Source organism: Cavia porcellus, unplaced genomic scaffold, assembly GCF_034190915.1.
Source record: "Cavia porcellus strain 051 isolate PalLab524CR breed Dunkin Hartley unplaced genomic scaffold, mCavPor4.1 scaffold_19, whole genome shotgun sequence".
NCBI lineage: Eukaryota > Metazoa > Chordata > Mammalia > Rodentia > Caviidae > Cavia > Cavia porcellus.
The window spans coordinates 4,602,274-4,620,326 of record NW_026947502.1 but is presented as its reverse complement, the minus strand read 5'-3'; the positions used below and the strand labels follow the sequence as shown (position 1 = coordinate 4,620,326).

General features: G+C 38.3%; 2 protein-coding genes across 5 annotated transcripts in view; one reads left to right on the top strand and one right to left on the bottom strand.

Moving 5' to 3' along the window:
* Positions 1-18,053, bottom strand: part of Rad50 (RAD50 double strand break repair protein) — a 225,834-nt gene that overhangs the window by 31,706 nt on the left and 176,075 nt on the right. For all 4 annotated transcript variants that reach the window (XM_063230593.1, XM_063230591.1, XM_063230592.1 and 1 more), the window contains 7 exons: positions 9,703-9,892; positions 9,131-9,257; positions 8,546-8,739; positions 6,754-6,864; positions 6,190-6,282; positions 6,001-6,114; positions 1,172-1,299 (listed from right to left, as the gene is read on the bottom strand). In XM_063230593.1, coding sequence (XP_063086663.1) covers positions 1,172-1,299; positions 6,001-6,114; positions 6,190-6,282; positions 6,754-6,864; positions 8,546-8,739; positions 9,131-9,257; positions 9,703-9,892 — 957 coding nt within the window. The remainder of the gene's footprint in view (positions 1-1,171; positions 1,300-6,000; positions 6,115-6,189; positions 6,283-6,753; positions 6,865-8,545; positions 8,740-9,130; positions 9,258-9,702; positions 9,893-18,053) is intronic.
* Kif3a (kinesin family member 3A) overlaps positions 1-18,053 on the top strand; it is a 131,244-nt gene that overhangs the window by 111,842 nt on the left and 1,349 nt on the right. The window contains exon 19 of the mRNA XM_063230600.1: positions 13,845-13,909. Within this exon, the coding sequence (XP_063086670.1) occupies positions 13,845-13,890 (46 nt within the window). The 3' untranslated portion in view covers positions 13,891-13,909. The remainder of the gene's footprint in view (positions 1-13,844; positions 13,910-18,053) is intronic.

Genomic DNA, 18,053 nt, shown 5'->3' with positions numbered 1-18,053 from the left:
GTCCAAATGCATTAAAAAAAAAAAAAAAATGAAAAGGCTGCAGATGACATACTCTTCTACTTACCATATCTAATTTCCTATCTTTTCTTTTTTTTTTTTTTTTGGTCTTTTTCCTTTTTACCGGTACTGGGGATCGAACGACTGCCTGCTTGCAAGGCAGGCACTTATGCCGCTGAGCTAAATCCCCAGCCCCTAATTTTCCTTTCTATATGGAAGAAATTTTAAAAAGCTAAACCATTATTACAATAACACAGATTAATCATTTTTGTGGGTTTTACACATTAAATTAAAACTTTACTTTTACTGTATCTTTAAGAAAATCCTAGGTGTTCTCTGACCCAGATTTCTGCACAAATTTAAGAAGACTAAGAAAAAATTGAGAAGGAAGGGTTGAATGAATACGATCTGGACTGAACCAGCTGAAGTGGTTCAATATCTAAGTATCTGGCTAGTATAACTTTTAATTCTAGCTGAGAGACTTAGCATCAACCAACTTCTCACAGAATTCCTAAGGCAACTAAGAAAGACTAGAACAAAACTTTTTCTGCTGTACTAGGAAGGTAGGAACTACAGCACATACCAATAAAACCAGATGAAGGAATGGTAATCTTTACTTCCCCACAAAGAAAAAGAAAAAAAGCTGTGGTGAGTACAAAATCATAACCGGGACATCTAGAGTGCTTTCCACCAGCAAACTGCCCTGGCAATCACTCTACCAGCAACACTGGCCAGTGTGTGAGCTCTGATGCAGGACACCTTCATAGCTATGTGTGCTTTGTGATCAGCACTGCTATTCAGCAGACCTGGCATACTTAATACTGAGTAAAAGCTGGACAAGTGGGACAAGCCTGTAAACCCAGGACTCACGGGGCTGAGGCAGGAGCATCACTATAGTTCAAGGCTACCCTGAACTACATAGCAAGACCATGTCCCAAAAGACAAAAATTTGTAATATCAAATAATTCCTGCCCTACACTCAGGGTGATCAATTTAATGTCATTTCTTCACCAATTCCATTTTTAAAACCATGAAATATATTTGCGTATCTGTCCATCTTCCTGTAAGTCTCATGGGATACTACCCTGTGGCCTACTCATAAAGCAGGCATTTGATGTTTTCACATTACAATAAAGATATTCACTGAAAACAAGGACTTTTCTTAAAAACATACTTTTTCATCTGCAAAACCTGCATTTGACCCATTTCCTTCAGATGCTGTTTTCTTTCTTCTTCAACTTCTTTTAGTTCCTCATTTCTTTTTCTTAAAGTAAGGTTATCCTGTAGCCACCTTTCTTGTATCTAAATATAAATAATAAGTTAACAAAAATAACCAAGTTACTAACATGAGATCATAACAGGCAAGTGCTGGAAGGCAGTGCTGCTTGTGCCTGCCTGAGCTTCATGTTCAGTTGCACACGGGGAGGATTAAAGCAGTGTGAAGCAATCTCCAGGCTTAGACTACTCTGGATGTTTTTCTTGCAACCAGTCACAGGTGGGACATCTCCTAGAGAGCAGGTTTTATGCCATCGGTGAAAACCATACTTTCTATTTGATGGATAAGTGAGTGGGGGTCCCTGTGAAAATACCTCACACACATAATATTTACTTACTTACTATTTTATAAAATTTTACAGTATTTAGTTAAAAGCCCTACAACATATATTCATTATTAAACATTAGCACAAAACTGAAATTTAAAATGATAAAATAAAAAAATAATTTTGAAATGGTTGTAAATGGCCTTTGTGGCTAAAGAAAAATACTGTAATGCACCACTATAGGCAGCTGCTGTGCTTGTCCGGGCTCTTCTGTGGGGAACTATGCTTACACTTTAAAGAACATGCAGGCCAGGCGTGGTGGCACACTCTTATAACCTCAGCACTCGGGAAGCTAAGGCAAGGGAATCGTTACAAGTTCAAGACCATCCTGGGCTACAAAGTGAACTCAAGGCCAGCCTGAACTGCATAGCGAGACCCTGTCTCACAAAAACCACAAAAAAAAAAAAAAAAAAGAGAGAGAGAAAAGTAACATGCCAATATCTGCTTTGATCCGAATCAAATTATATTATATAAAACTTGAATTTGCTTTCACAAATACATGAAATGACTCTTTTTTTTTTTCTTTTTTCCGGTATTGGGGATCGAACTCACGACTGCCTGCTTACAAGGCAGGTGCTTATGCCACTGAGCTAAATCTCCAGCCCCATGAAAAGACTCTTTAAAGGGCTACCACATTTTAGGTAAGACCGATTTTTGACATAAATATTATTCCTGGTCTGTCAGCCTGCATGGTTATCAGAAAGATAAGCAATTCTTTCTTTTAGGACAACTATTATGCTTTAGTTTTGAGCACAGTAGTTAAAAAGCATAGGTTTCCAAGTCAGGTATATCTACGTTCAAATCTTAGTACTGTAACTTTTAACAGGGCAACATAAACAAATTAGCTTAGATTTTGTGAGCTTCAGTTGGTAACATGATAATACGAGCTATCATAAGGAACTACTGTAAGGATTAAAAAAGTTAATATATGTAGTTAACATGGCTCCATAATTGGCAAGAAAATCCCTTTAATTTTTCCTCTGAACTTGAGGCTCTGAGAATTCAAATTATAGCTTATAAAATATAGAGTATCATACAATGAGAAAGAAAAACCAGATACAGTATACCAGTACTATTTTCTACAACCCTAGCTATGTGACACTGTTGGGTCAAGTTCTACCTGTGTTACTACTTTTATGACTTTATGCAAGTCAGTCATCTCCAGTTCTCTTTACATATTCTTTTATCTCAAAAATGCTGGAGGGAGATTAGATTTCACATTTTTATTCTTTGGAACAAATTTTTTTTTTTTTTTAAATACCAGGGATTAAACTCATGACCATGTGCTTGCAAGGTAGGCGCTTATACTACTGAGCTAAATCCCTGGCCCTGAACCAAATTTAATAGGGCTAAAACAAGCATGTAAACAAGTGAGTGTTTGGTTCTCTAGCTCTTAAATATTAACCCCAGTCATCCTATTCATATGACACATTAACTCATGCATTGGTCACCCATGTTACAAATCTAAAGAGACAGAAACACAAAGACATATGAGAGATTTCTTAGGGCCAGTTGTGCATGCAGTTATGGTAGGTAAGGCACTGCAGATCCTGGCTCTGGCCACGTCTTCAAAATCAGAGAAGGCACTCATGTGATTTTCACTCTGGGGCTGAAGACCTGAGAATCCAGGGGGCCACTGGTCTAAGTCCTGGAGTCCTAAGGCCAAAGGACCTAGAGTTCTGATGTTCAAGGGCAAGAGGAAGACAGTATTTCTGTTTCTTTCTTTTGTTTAATCCAGCTCCCCAGTCAAATGGATGGAGTCCACCATCTGGGAGGATAATACCTTCACAGACATACTCAGAAGTAACACTTTACCAGGTTTCTAGGGGTTCCTTGGTTCAGCCAAGATGACACCTAAAGGTGACTACTCCAAGATGATCTCTTCAATTTCGCACCCAAACATATTTTTATCATCATTATCATCTTCTTCTTTTGGTACTAGGGATCAAACTCATTACCTTTGCACTTACTAGGCAAGTGCTTGAACCACTGAACTAAATTCCTGACCCCAAACATTCCTTCTTAGCCAGTCAATTCTCCAATAAACACAAAGTAACAGTTTTGCTTAACATGATGTAACTGTCCTGCTTACCACAGAAAACTCACTAATCCCTTCCCCAGATGAGAAGATAAAGTCCTTGGGTGATGTTTATTTTTCTTCTGATATGCACAGAACTTGTAAAGTTAACAATGAGGTCCTGTAACACTACATTACTTTTCAATCAGTGGCAGACTGCCTATAGGACATCGAACTGCCTATAGGACAGCAGACTGCCTATAGGACAGTGGTCCCCCAAGGTTCTATTGCCTCCTGATGATGCAGCCATCCCAGCGAGTGCAAGTCCAGGCTGATGCTCACATTGTACGAAACTGCCTTGCACTCATTTCTCACAACACAGTCCTACTGTTGAGCAGTGCTTGCCCATCTACATGCACCCAAATGTATTCTTAACAAAATAGGGACAAAACAGTCATGAAAATTAAAGTCCTCAGCACATGTTCTCGATCAGTATTCTTAACTACCTGTGCTGCACTACCCACTCCGTATGCCATCTGCATTCAGCAAGCACTCAGCCAGTCATAATTCTTTACCTGGTGTGTTGATTCAAAGCTTCAGTTTGGAAGGATCTGGGTCACTGTAATGCTGCCTGGATTGGACTGTTCTAATTTCCCATCTGATCTCCATCACACAGCATGGTAACACTAAGAGACACCCTAAAGGTTCTCTTGTTCTCTAGACTTACTCTTCTACTTTGCCTATTGTGGAATAGTCCAATTTTCCCTTTGTAGTCAGGCTCAATAACCGCAGCCAATACTGTCCTACAACTCCCATTTGTTGAGCAAGAGACATAAGGAGCTCACAGTAGCTGGGTACTCATCTTAACTTCCAGTTCAGTGAGAATCATTGCTTTGTCTCCTAGTGGCAGCATTTCTCTCTGCAAGTAAGGCTGGTAAGCCAGCACAGCATCAACTCATGGAAAGTGAAGCAAACATGTTGCTTGTGGGTTACTAGAGTTCAGTGGTAAGGGATGCACTTACATTTTCACCCCTTGATTCTGGAACCATGAATCTTGGCTGTTAATTCAGAGTGTATAAAGCCTTCTGAGGAACCCTGCCCCAGCCTTGCAAAACACTAGTTGGCAAGGTAAATATGATTTCAAAAAGTCATCTCTTTGTTCTGTTAAGGCAACTGCTTCTGGATAATGGTGAACATGTTAAATACAGCTTCTCAATATGACTTTATTTAAATAATTTCCTTTGTAGAGAAAAATAAGTGAAAAAAGAACCTCAAAATGACTTACAAATATTTCTCTTACAGGTACCTTTTAAGAGTATCTTAGAAAAATAGTATCTCATACCTCAATCCCTCTTCTGTGAATTTATTCTACATAAAGATATGTGAGAATAAGAAAACACTAACAAATGTAGAAGGATATTCACTGTCATGTAATCCATGAGGAAAAAAATAATCAACCTAAGTTTTACAAGAATAAAGTATCTGTGAGTTGAAATGTATTATCAGCACTGGGGATTTAGCTCAGTGGCATAAGTGCCTGCCTAGTAAGCACAAGGTTGTGAGTTCGATCCCTGGTACCAAAAAATAGAAAAAAAAAAATGTATGATCAAATTATGTTAAATCGAAAATGATGCAGAATATAAATGGTATGATCCTGTCTATAAATTTAAATATCATACATATAAATCTAAACTTTATGTTGACATATAAATAAAATCTTATTTGACAGTAAGAATACATTAAACACTTAAGGAGGCTGAGGCAGGAGGATAGCAAGTTGGAGTCTACCCTGTACATCTTAGGGGGGATTTTTTTTGGTTGTTTTATTTTTGAACTTTTTGAGACAGTCTCACTGTGTAGTTCAGATTGGTCTTAAACTCACCATATAAATCCAGAGTGGCCTCAAATTTGCAGTGATTCTCCTGTTTCACCCTCCTAAATACTGGGATTATAGGTGTGTGCCACCACATCCAGCTTACCCGACTCACCTGAGGGAGGCTATGCCTCAAAGTAAAACATAAAGAAAATGGGCTGGGGACGCAGCTCAGTGGGAAAGCACCCAGAGGTGAGATCTTCAGTACTGCAGATAAAACAAGACCAAACCACCAAAACAAAAAACAGCAACTGCAATAGAAATGACATCCAGCAGTGAGGCTGGCCATTAGAAGTAAAACAATTCTAGTAACATATTTATTCTTTCTTTTTCGCCACATGTGCTTTTTATTAAAAATAAGAATGGAGGAAAAAAAGAAAGAATAAATATGTTACTAGGATTGTTTTTCTCTGTTGACACTTCTACTCAATGGCTCTTCTGTTATACTAAAGCTCAATACATACTTTTGTACGTTACAGGTTTACATGATACCAAGAAACAAAAAGACCTACCTTCTGCGTATCAATGTCTTGTCTCATGACTCCCATTTCTTTACTTATCTTTTCTTTCTGTTTGTCACATTCACTTAGTTGAGCTGTTACTGTATTAAGTTCAGTTTCCTTTTGCTACAAAGAAAGATAATTCTTGATGCACTTGAAATAAAAAGGTAACTAAATAAATGTCTTTAAGTTTTAAATTACCTTCTTATACTCATCTTTTCCATCTTGAATATAATTCTCAATGTCTTTCATATAGCCATGAATATTTTTAACCTTCTCCTTGAGATCATTCAGCTGTGGAAAAATACTTACTGAACTTAATTGGTTGGGACCAAGATATTCAATAGAAGACAAAGAAACATTGACTTGAAAATTAGGATATTTTAGGGTCTAGTATATGCCATTACTAAATATGATCTCATGTAAACTCCTTTATCACCAATGGGAATGACTTAAATAGTGTGGTTCCTAACTTCTATTTTAAATCATAAGGTAAAATATTTGAAGCTTGATCCTTATTTAATCCAAGAATTTCTAATGTCAAAATTACTTTTTGAGGGCTGAAAATGCAGCTCAGCAGTAGGGTACTTGTCTACCATGTGCAAGGCTCTGAATCAACCTCCAGCACCACCAAAAAGAAAAACAAAAAAGAAGGGTATTATTAATCTGAAAAATATTATTTATCCTGAACTATTTAATTTCATGTCAAATAACAGTACTATAAGTTTAATATAGAGATTTGAAAAATAACAAATGAAATCTTACTTTATCCTGTGCTATTTTGTTGTTTGTATGCTTTTTGTTGGTTAATTCTTCTTTTTCCTGCTTTAACCTTTCCAGTGTTGTTTCCAAAGGTTTTATTTGCTCCTTAGCATCCTAAAAATTTAAGAACACATAACATCTTATGTAATATCCCATTGTCTGGCCTTGAACGTGCAGTGATCTTCCTGCCTCAGCCTCCTGAGAGCTGAGATTACAGGTGTGTACCACGCCCAGCTCCCATTATCTTATTTTAGATGACAAACTTCAGTCTTAATAACAAAAGCACTTTCCATGTGCTATGCTTAAAGTGAACTCTTTAGTTCCTTTCCTCTACCCTGAGAGGAAGGTTTCATTAATTTTCATTCCCGTATTTCAGAATAGCAAATAAGCACAGAGAATGACTTGTCTGGGGTCAAGACAAAAGTAAAGGAAGGGAAAAAAAAAAAAAAAAGTAAAGGAAGGGTCCAGATTTTAACCCTGGTGAGCTCCAGAGTTCACTCTATTAACTACTACGCAACGCTGCATCAGCCACTTGCTTAGTTCTTACTTGCTTGGCTCTACCTCTATTACCCCGTGGCATGAGACACGAGTTTAACAGGAGCAACTACATAAGTTGTGTGATCAAAGAACAGGAAAGTTCATCCAACCCAGGAGTCTCCTTCACATAAGACTCTGATGGGCTAAAAAAAAAAAAGGTGCTTCTGAACCGAAGTTTAGTCTGCTAAGCAGTTATTTCATGGTAATAAAAATACAGTGCTACTCTGATGTGGGTGTGACCCCTCTTATTTCTAAAGTCTCTATTGAGTCTATAAAGGGAGCATAATTTATAACTTCAACGCAGGTGAATCTCCTCATACTAGGATGTGGTGTGGTGGGATGGGAAGCCGAATGTCTTCAGTGTCAGAAATCTATCTGAAAAGCAACCCTGCCTCTTGTTAAGTATGTGAACTTGGGCAACTCACAAGGCATCTGTCAATTTCTTTTTCCATAAAAAAGATTTAGGGTCAGGGATTTAGCTCCAAAGTATAAGCATCTGCCTAGCAAGCGTGAGGTTGTGAGTTCAATGCCCAGTACCAAAATAAATAAATAAATAGGAGATTTCGTCATCTCTCTCAACAGGATTGTTGAGACACTAAATATTTCAATGCCCAAATGATTTATGAACAGTAAAAACTAATACAAATCCAAGATAATCTATTTTATACACTGATTGGAAATTTTCAGTAAAAAATTATTTCAAAATAGAATTTACAGGAATTAATGACAAACAGATTTAGTAATTTTATTCACTACTTAATAGAGGTATAATTGTGAAACTCTAGGTCAGGTTGCTGTTTCTAAAACTGTTCATGAACTTAATTGGTTAAGCCTTAGATATAATTAATCAATATAAACCTTGGCAAACACAGTGTAGTACACACTGTTCTGGTAAGACCTGTGAGACCATATTTGGAACTGCACAGACACAGTGCTGTGATGGAGAGTGTCTGCCATGGATGTAGCATTTGCAGACAATGCAAACTTCCCACAAGAGAAGGAATCTTATATAGTTACCCAACCACAAACTAACCATATCCTACATAAAGACCACTACTTAACCAGGTAGCTGGATATTCCTTACCATGTCCAAACTTCTCCTTTCAGGAATCTTTACTTATCAGTATGAATTCTGTCTCACAGGAGCCACATAAAGAACTGTATCATTTTCATTTGATTCTCACAATGGCCACCATTTTGCCCACTACACCAAATATTTGAACTAATTTAAAAAATAAGCATATACAAATGATCTTACGTTTATCTCTCTGTGTAGAGACTGAACTTCAGTGGATAATTCCACAGTTTGCTCCTCAAGCTGCTGACGACGTTGCAAATTAGTGGCTATCTGAAGTTTCTCTGATTTAAGTTCATTTGTTGTACTTTTTAGGTGTTGTATTTGTTCCTGCTGGTCCTGGATAAGCTTACGATTCAATTCAATCTTACTGGAAACTGCACAAAAACATTATTGACATAGTGATTATAGCAAATACTATTAATAACATCCTTCCAATTTTCATATATGGAATCTAAGAAGGCTGCGTTTCTTTTGAGTCTTACCAAATGCAACAAAAGTATAACAACTCTAGCCTTTAAACCTGCTCTTAATCCCCTCCTTGCCACTCACAGGTAAAACGCATGTGATACTCTTTTATCACCTCAAATTTGTTGTGTAATGCAAGAAAAAAAGGGGAAGTGACGCTTTTGAGAAAAGGGAAAGAACACAGTACAGCTGGAAGGTAGTTTTTTAATCTATGTAACAGGTATAAATTTACTGTAAAAAAAAACCAGTTACTGGCAATATGGAAGTCTTAAGGGTATAATGAAGACCAAATCACATTACCTGTATCTAATTTGTGTTGTTTTTCTTGTTTTTCTTGGTTTACTTGTTGAACAGTTCGATTCAAATCTACTCCTTGTAGCTTAGCTGCTTGTTGTGCAATTTTTCTTTCAACATCTTTAAGTTCCATCTTAACAACAGAATAGTTATTTCCTCTAAGAAACTTACTGCATTAAGATAACTCAAAAGTTTTAAGCAAAGTTAGAATAAAAGTAAAATTAATTTTTAGTAATTCAAATGAGGGTTAGGAGGGTTAGGATTAATGGGAACCAAAAGGAATTAAGATTTGCTATATACATGTACCAATTCCCCACAATGAATGTAATCATACATTGCAAACATGTACTAATAAAGTGTTTTGAAGTGAGACTAACAAAAGGAATTTGATTAAGAATGAAAAACAGAATCATGTAATTTCCATAACTAATGAATAAAAAATGTAATCCCAGTTGCTCCTTGAGGATACCGAACTCTAAACACAATCTATACATGAAAATTAGCTTAATACTGTCACATGTCACATTTGAGACATCACACAACAAGTTTTATTCTGCCCTAAGTCACAATAAACTTACCTGGAACCTCTCCATAATTGTAACATCTGTCAGGCACACTTTAGCGCTTTCTTCTTCAGGCATTATTGTACCCAAGAGCGTTTCCTGTTCTTCTATGTCATTTTTTAGGCGCTGTATATCTCTATTGACATTCTGGAGTTTGTTTCTTAATTCTGGTATTTCCTTCTCCTTCAAATCAATTATGTTTTTCCTTAATAGAAAACACACAAGTAAAAGCAATCTAGCTAATATTTTTCCATTATTCGGACTAAGGTTTTGTATTTTTGGCAAGAATACCACACAAGTGATATACCTCTCCTGGGCATCGTATCAGTGGCTATACAGTGTCACACTGTCTTACTACTGGCAATGTAAATCTTACTTTATGAAGACAGTGCCAGGTACTTTTCTCACTGTAAAATTGTATCTTCCTTTGTTGCTAGAAAATATCTTTATAAGAGCTATGTTGACAATGTATAAATATTCTGCTTCCCAAATTTCTGCTTATATTTGTATCCATTGGTAGAGCTTGCTTGTAATAATTATCACTATAGTGTTTACTAAACTGAGAGCTATTCTATAAATTAACTGATCATATTCATCAAAAATGTTAAGGTCAAAGAAGGAAAAAAATGAAAACGGCTTTTGAAAATAAGGAAGGGAAGAAGAAGGGAAAATAGAAGAATCAAGGTCTATTACATACAGGTACAAATTCCCTATGATGAATGTGATCATTACTAGCAATCAAAGTGTAGCAGTAAAATAAATTTTTTTAAAATATCAAGGTTCTAAAAGACAAAAACAGACTAAACTGTTGCACACTGCAGGAAAAACAACAATTAGAGGCAGCATTAAATTCTAGGTTGGATTAAAAATGGACAGTAATGGGGAAAAATGCAGTTCAAATATAATTCATAATTTAGTAGCATTATATCAGTGTTAATTTCCTGGTTATGATAACTGTATTATGGTTACATAAATTATTAGTATCAGGAAAAGCTGGATGATGGGTTTATGTAAATTCTCTGCTATTTTCAGAACTTCTCTGTAGGAATTATTTCAAAATTATAAATTTTAAAAATTACAGAAAGAAAGGAAGTCAAATGGTACATGGGTTTAAGGTACAAAAGTTATTCACCCTTTTTACTATCAATACTCTAATGAATTACTCTAAGGCAGATACTGAGTGGCTTTATGCCTGTTTTCATTGACACTATTAAAGCAGTAAAACTAGAATAAGTTTTTAAAAACATAAATTTATTTTCCTATAATTTAAAAAAATTTTTTAAAAATTGGTACTGGGGATCGAACTCACGACCACGCATTTGCAAGGCAGGTGCTTATGCCGCCGAGCTAAATCCCCAGCTCTCATAAATTTATTTTCAAAAAATTTCAAATTCTTATTTGAAATTATCAAAGTAAAAGTGGTATAATAAAGTAAATTAACCATTAATGGAAGTCTTAACAATAAACAAGAACCAGGAATACAGCTGAGTGGCATAAGCACCTGCCTGGCAAGCACAAGGGCCTGAGTTTGATTCCTTATTACCAAAAACAAACAAACGAACATAAACAAAAGGAAAAACCAGAATCTCAACAGTTGGCTTTTAGTCCATAATCACTTAATAATTTTTAAAAAGCGTATTTATGACTGAAAGACACCAACCTAAGCTGATCTGTGACAACAGACAAAATTTTTTATAGCATGAAATATGGTATTTTCCTATTTCATACACAAGGATGAATAAATACAAACCACTGTATAACTGATTTCACTGTATTACTTCTAGAATATTGTGATCAAATTGACATAGCTATGATACCCTAATGACAGCCAAGCACTCATGCAACTGGGAACGTCTTTGTGAACTACAAATACACATATAATTTTAATCCATTTACACACAAACACACCCTACCTTTCACCAATGTGGCAATGTGGTGCAGGTTTTGGTGCCTTCTTGTTTAACGCTATATCCAAAAAAGCTAAAATAGTTGTTCTAAGAAAAAATAAAGAAACTTTTCTCTTCTGGGCTTATTTTGGCTTTTTCTTTTCACTTTTTATGAGATCTTATTTTCGATTTTGAAAGTTTGTTTTTTCTCATGGTTTATGAACTTTTCTCATGATTTCAATGAAAAAATCATAATTGTGTATTTATGAAGGGATGTTTTCATATATGTACAGTGTGAAATGATTAAAACAAGTAAAACACTATATGCATTACTGCTTATCTATCTTTTTAATATTAAGACATTTGAAATTTATTCTTTGGGTTTTTTTATCTTCAGAAACTCAATTTACTTACTCTTAGTTAGCATTCCTTTTCCAAGGGAATCATATGTAAAAAAAGATATGATACTGAAACTAAATTTTGGGAGAAATGGGAAGAAGTGAATTTTCATTTAAATGTAATTCTATAATAAATAAACCCACGTCAGTACTAGACAGACTGATAATCAGCTATATTTTCAGTTGAGATTTCATTCATAATGGTAGGCTCAAATTAAGGTTGGTTTGGGGCTTTAACTGAAGTATTATTTTCCCCAAAGAGGATCTGGCCTCTTATGGCTTGTATCCAGTTGTTCCTACAAAGCCACACGTTGGTCATAGGTGGGTCTTTCTGGAGGTGGCTGGATGTAGGATGTGTGATGCTAGCATTAAGAGTACCCCACCTTGGGTATGGACAGCACCAATTAAAAGGCTTGTAACCTGGCTTTGGTAACAGGCAGAGGCTGGCTTGCTGCTGCTGCTGCCTTCCGCCTGCCCTGCTTTGCCACAGACTGTTAACACCATGTGATGGCCCTCTGCCAGGCCACTCTGCCTGGGCACCAACTGACTATGTACTGAAACCTCTACAAACCGTGAGCCAAAATAAATCTTTCCTCCTGCAACCAGGGTGTCAAGCATCTTGTCTCAGCAATGAGAAAAATAAGACATGGCCGTCCATCAACTCCCTAGGGTTTATCTTCTACCACTTTCCCTTAGGCCTTTGGGTCAGACATGGCTCAGCAACTCTACTGCTTGAAGCACTCTTCAGGGCAACCACATGGCTGGCTCCTCAGTTCTCTCAGGTCTCCACTCAAATGCCACCTTCAGCAGCAGCTCCCCCAGTCATTACCTTCCGGCTACTCCCTATCTCCTCACCCACTATGCGTTTCTCCTGATCATCACCTATATGCTCTTTCTATAGTTACTTATTAGCTGCCTTTTCCTTATTAACAAATAATAAAGACAGGGACAATTCTGCCTACTACAGTATTACCAGAGCACAGCAGAGTGTCTATTAAGTAAATACTTATTAAACAAATGCAGTTCTTGTGACAGTGCTGCCACCAAGGGTACCTTTTCCAGTGAAAAAGGAATGTATAACAATCCTCCAGCTTAGTGACTATCACAAATACACCTCTATAATGTCTCTGAAAGTGACTCTGGAGGTGTATGACAGTGGAATCCAATTACTATCAGAGCTAAAAGAAAACTAGATCATCTAAGTCACTACCTTCACTTTACAAAGGGGAAATTAAGGACCCGACCGGTCAAGTAACATCCATAAGGCTGCATAACAGAGCAGAATTAGAAAATTAGAAATGAGACTACTGTACACTTCTAAGCCACTGGTTTTCCACACTGGAGAAGGAAACAAGAAAAATAACTAACTCTTAGTTTATTACTGATCTTTGATTGTGGATTTAAACCTTAAAAAATAAAAATATGTGAATGTTGAAAGATTCTTGCCTTAGTATAAATTACTGTACGGTTACAGTGGTGATCTAACATGGCAGAGGCCAAAGCAGGAACGCCTACCACTTCCTGCTTCTTCCTCAACCTTAATTACAACTTCCCTTCCTGTTTGTGCGCTAAGAAACTCCAATCAGTTCCTCATGCATCATCAATACCCACCCTAAGTGCCACCCCCGGTCAGAGGTTATATATATATCCCATACCCCAATTCCGGTCAGAGGGACCCAGGCGGTCTTTGGTCCTGGGCTCCTCTCCATGTCCTTGGAAAAAAGGCTATTTTTTACTTTATATTCTCTCTCTTATTGCGCTGAAAACTCTTTCATAGTAGTACCGTACAACTCGGATGGCAGAGTGCTTTAGCTCTAAAAAATCCCTCCGGGTTGGAGCTCCCCGTCTAAGAAACACCTTTTCTTTCCTCCAGGACTGGGGACTGTTTACATGCCGCGCTAATCCATATGCAACAATGACCCTCCTTAATTTTCACAGGTAAGCTACCCTCAAGTCAAGGCTTTCTGTTTCCATTCCTAAAATTCACAAGCTTGCCCAGAAAACCTATCCTGCCGTCCCTGAAGGAGGATACCAGTTTTCAGTTTTCTTGCTCCTTAGCCATACAGCCTGAGGCAAAACTGTTGTTTTGTTCCCTGACACCCCGCCCAGCACTCTTCTGTGGGAAAGTCCCAACACCCCTTTGACACTTTCAAAACTTGTGAGGACCTCTTTTGATAAGTGTGACCCAGGACAGCTTGTTCCTTGGGGGAGCTAAAGCTCTTATGTCCCGAGGCCAAGTTGTTCTCTCCACTCTTGTAATTTGGTCATGGGGACTACTCCCTATCCCCCCGAAAAACACACCTCTGAGGTGCCTGGTTCATAACCTTGGTGCTCTTGCCTCAATGCTATAAAAACCAAAAAGCTGATCTTTTATTTATGCTTTTGTCACAATGGTGGCAAGCTGGCAGAAATCTCTCATTTTTAGGCCTTTTTCACTTTGAGGACGTGTCCTTCTCCCACTCTGTCTTATATAATGGCCTGAATACTTCTGGCTCGCTCTGCTCCACCAGGATCTCTCCCCTCCGGACCCTAAAGATTTCTGTACCCCCTGTGCCACCCCGCGGCCTCTAATCCTTCCCTTAGCATCTCTCCCCAGTCTCCAAATTCTCAATCCCTCCCACTCCAGACATCTGTTTCATTGGAAGATTCTTTGTCCCCTTCCCCTGCATTGCCTTCTCTGCTGGCTCACCATACACGGTCTCATGTGTTCCAGCCTTCCAGTAGGCCACATGGTTGTCAGCAGCCATCTTGCTGCAGCTCTCGTGGAGGACAAATGCCATCTTGCAACCCTCTGCCAAGTGACAGGACACTGCCATCTGTGATGGGTCTCAGGGTCAATGGCTGCCCCCTTGTAGCTCCTCCTGCAATCAGTAGCAGCCATCCTGCTGCGGGTCACACGGTGACCAGCTGCCATCTTGCGCTCCTTCACTGTTACTGGCAGCAGCTAGGCTGCTGCGGGTCACAAGGTAACCTGCCAACAGCCTGTGTTTCCTTGTCCCATGGTGACAAGTGGCTGTTTTGTAGCCAATCATTGGGTAATTGCCTACACACACCTGCTGGACGGTTGGCCACTCGGTGCCATCTACTCTACAGCCTTCTCAGCCTCAATCTCTACTGCCACTTTGAGAATAGGCTGGCCCTGGCGGGATTAGTTAATATTCATGCTCCTTTTTTCCTCTCTGACCTATCTCAGATTAGCCATAAATTAGATTCCTTTTCTGGTATTATTTCAAGAGATCTCTTAATTGATCTACAAAAAGGTTCACATTAGTCTATTTATTATAGTTCAAGTTGGCCAAATATATTTGAGTGCACTCTGATTTTGCAAGATTGTCAGGCTATATATCTGTTGTCTGTCCATTTGCCTGCTCTGTAAATAGCTGTTCCTTTTTATTTGAGCTCAACAATCTTTCATCTTCTTCTGCATTTTCAAACCATTTAATCAAGGTTTATTTGGGTTATAGATTTAAAAAACATGCTTCTACCTAGTTTGCCAACTCGTCAAAATCATGCTAGAATTGGTTAAACAAAATCCCTTGGGGTGAGAAGACTCTGGACAGGACTTCAACTGATAAAAAAGAAAGTGGCCACTTGGTAACTTTATCCAGCTCTTCTTCATTAATCGAAGGCCCCAATAATCTCCATAACCTCATGGGACATATCTCATCTAAAGTTCATGTGACTAAGACAATTTATTGTTGCTGATCTGATGGTATATTCCTGCCTTCAGGTATAAAATTGGGATTGTTTATGATGACAAGTGTTTTGTTCAGATCCAGATGCCTTTTTCTTGTGCTCCAGCCAGGAGATTCAGGTCAGACCAACACAAGGTCACCAGTCAAATGATCATTTTTTTTTCAAATGATAATTTTTAAACAAAAATTTATGTAATGTATATGTTATACTTAGACATGCTTAAATAGCGAACAGTCCAGACAATGTCACAAATTTCTTCAGTTCTCAAATGTTAAAACACCCATGATTAATAGAAAACAAGAGTTCCATTTAATGTTCTATGTTAAGCTTACTGTCTCTACTACACTGTACTGTTATTGATCTTCTGAATGTTCAACAACTAAAATTATGAGATAATTCTAAATTCCTTTTGCTGGGATCCATCAGATCTTTTCCAGAAAAGGGTTATATGATGCATATTGGGGTCATAATTAACTATACTTAAGTGGCATTAAATGACACCACAGCTGATCTCTTCTAAATAAAAAGGTAAAATTAATAAAACAGGTTATCCTCCAAATATCAGATGGCATTAGACATTCTAACAGCACAAGAGGTACTTATAAAATTGTAAAACCTAAATGTGTGTATAACAAATGAATGACATGTCAATTTCTAAAATTCCCTGGACTTTATCCTTATCCTTCTTATGGGAAGCCATTACTAAAGTTATAATCATAAATACCCTGTTGATTTTATTATGTGACTCCTGCATACTTACTTGATTCTTTGCCTTTGTCTCCTTTAGAGTTAAAGCTGTATAAGAATGCCTGCTGTCTACTGAGGGTTACTAGTTAAAAGCTCTACAGAGTATCCCTGACTGCCATTCAACAACTTCAACCCCCTTCAGCCTGTCAGATCGGTCTCTGCCCATTATCACTCACAGCAGCTTGGGTTATTATACAAAGCCAGACAGGGCTAGGGCCTCAAAACAGAAAACCAGATGTGACTATGGAAGAGACAGATACCTTCCACTGTGGGCTAGATCCCAAGACAAAAAGCTAAACTTGGCTCTCAAACCCCACAGGGAGACCTTCTTAATATGGCTTTGTTTTCAACAACAGAGATATAAATCAAAAAGAAAAACAACAATCTGATCTTTTAGCAGTGGCACTTGGGGCTCCCAAGACAGGAAAGCCAAAACAAGGCGGAACTGCCCGAGCTCCTCTCAGACCATGCTTCAAGTGCAGCAAAGGTCATTGGGCAAGAGTGTCCCGACCCCAGTGTTCCTCTGGGGCCTTGCCCCTATGGCAATCTCAAGGGCCATTGGAAGAATGACTGCCCCAGCCACCAGAGAGCGGGTAAGCCATCCTCTAACTCCTTGCCCTCATAAGAGATCTCGTCACCACTGGTTTCATTGCTGACTGACCTAGTTGGACTTGCTGCTGAAGACTGATGGGACTCAGGATCCACAGCCCTCCATTAAGTTATCCTTCTCAGAGCCCCAAGTCCCACAGGAGGTCTCAGGTAAGACAGTCTCTGTACTTGTGGACATAAAGGCCATATATAGTGTTCTTCCTGAGTTTTCAGGCTGTTAATAAGTTCTCAGTCTCTATAGTGGGTGTTGAAGGCCAACCTATGCAGCCTTTGCAGGCAGGGCCTATTCCATGCAGGTTCCAGACTCTTTTCTTTACTCCTAGCTTCCTAGTAATTCCAACATGTCCCACATCCCTTTTAGGTAGGGATCTTCTTCAAAAGCTTAACTTCTCCTTTACCTCCCCACAGCTCTCTGTCCTCCAAACACCCTCACAGTGCACCACAAAGCCATCCCCTCCCATCCCTTCTTCTCTGATCGATCCCATAGTTTGAGATACCTCCAATCCCACCAGTGCTACCCATGCCATGTCTATTTTAATTTATCTCAGGGATCCTTCAATTTTTCCTTGTGTTCCTCAATATCCCATAACTCCCAAACATTTACAGGGACTTAAACCTATAATCAAGTGTCTTTTAGACAATGGTTTTCTTAAACCTACCCATTTACCCTATAATATTTCCGTTCTCCTGGTATTCAAGCCTGATGGGTCTTATCATCTAGTGCAGGACCCTGGAGCAATCAACAATGCCATTACCCCAATCCATCCAGTGGTGCCCAACTCTTATACCATGCTCTCTCATATTCCTCCCTCTACCACTCACTTTACAGTCATAGATCTTAAAAATGCCTTTTTTATTCCTTTGTTTATGCAGACTGACCCAGACACTCTGAGGTCTCAACAAGTTACACCTGTCATCTCTATAGTAAAACCTATCTTCAGGGACACATACCACTCCCTTCCTTTCCTATTCATCAATTTCGCAGACATACCCCTGGTCAGGACTGGCAGGTAGATTTTACACACCTGCC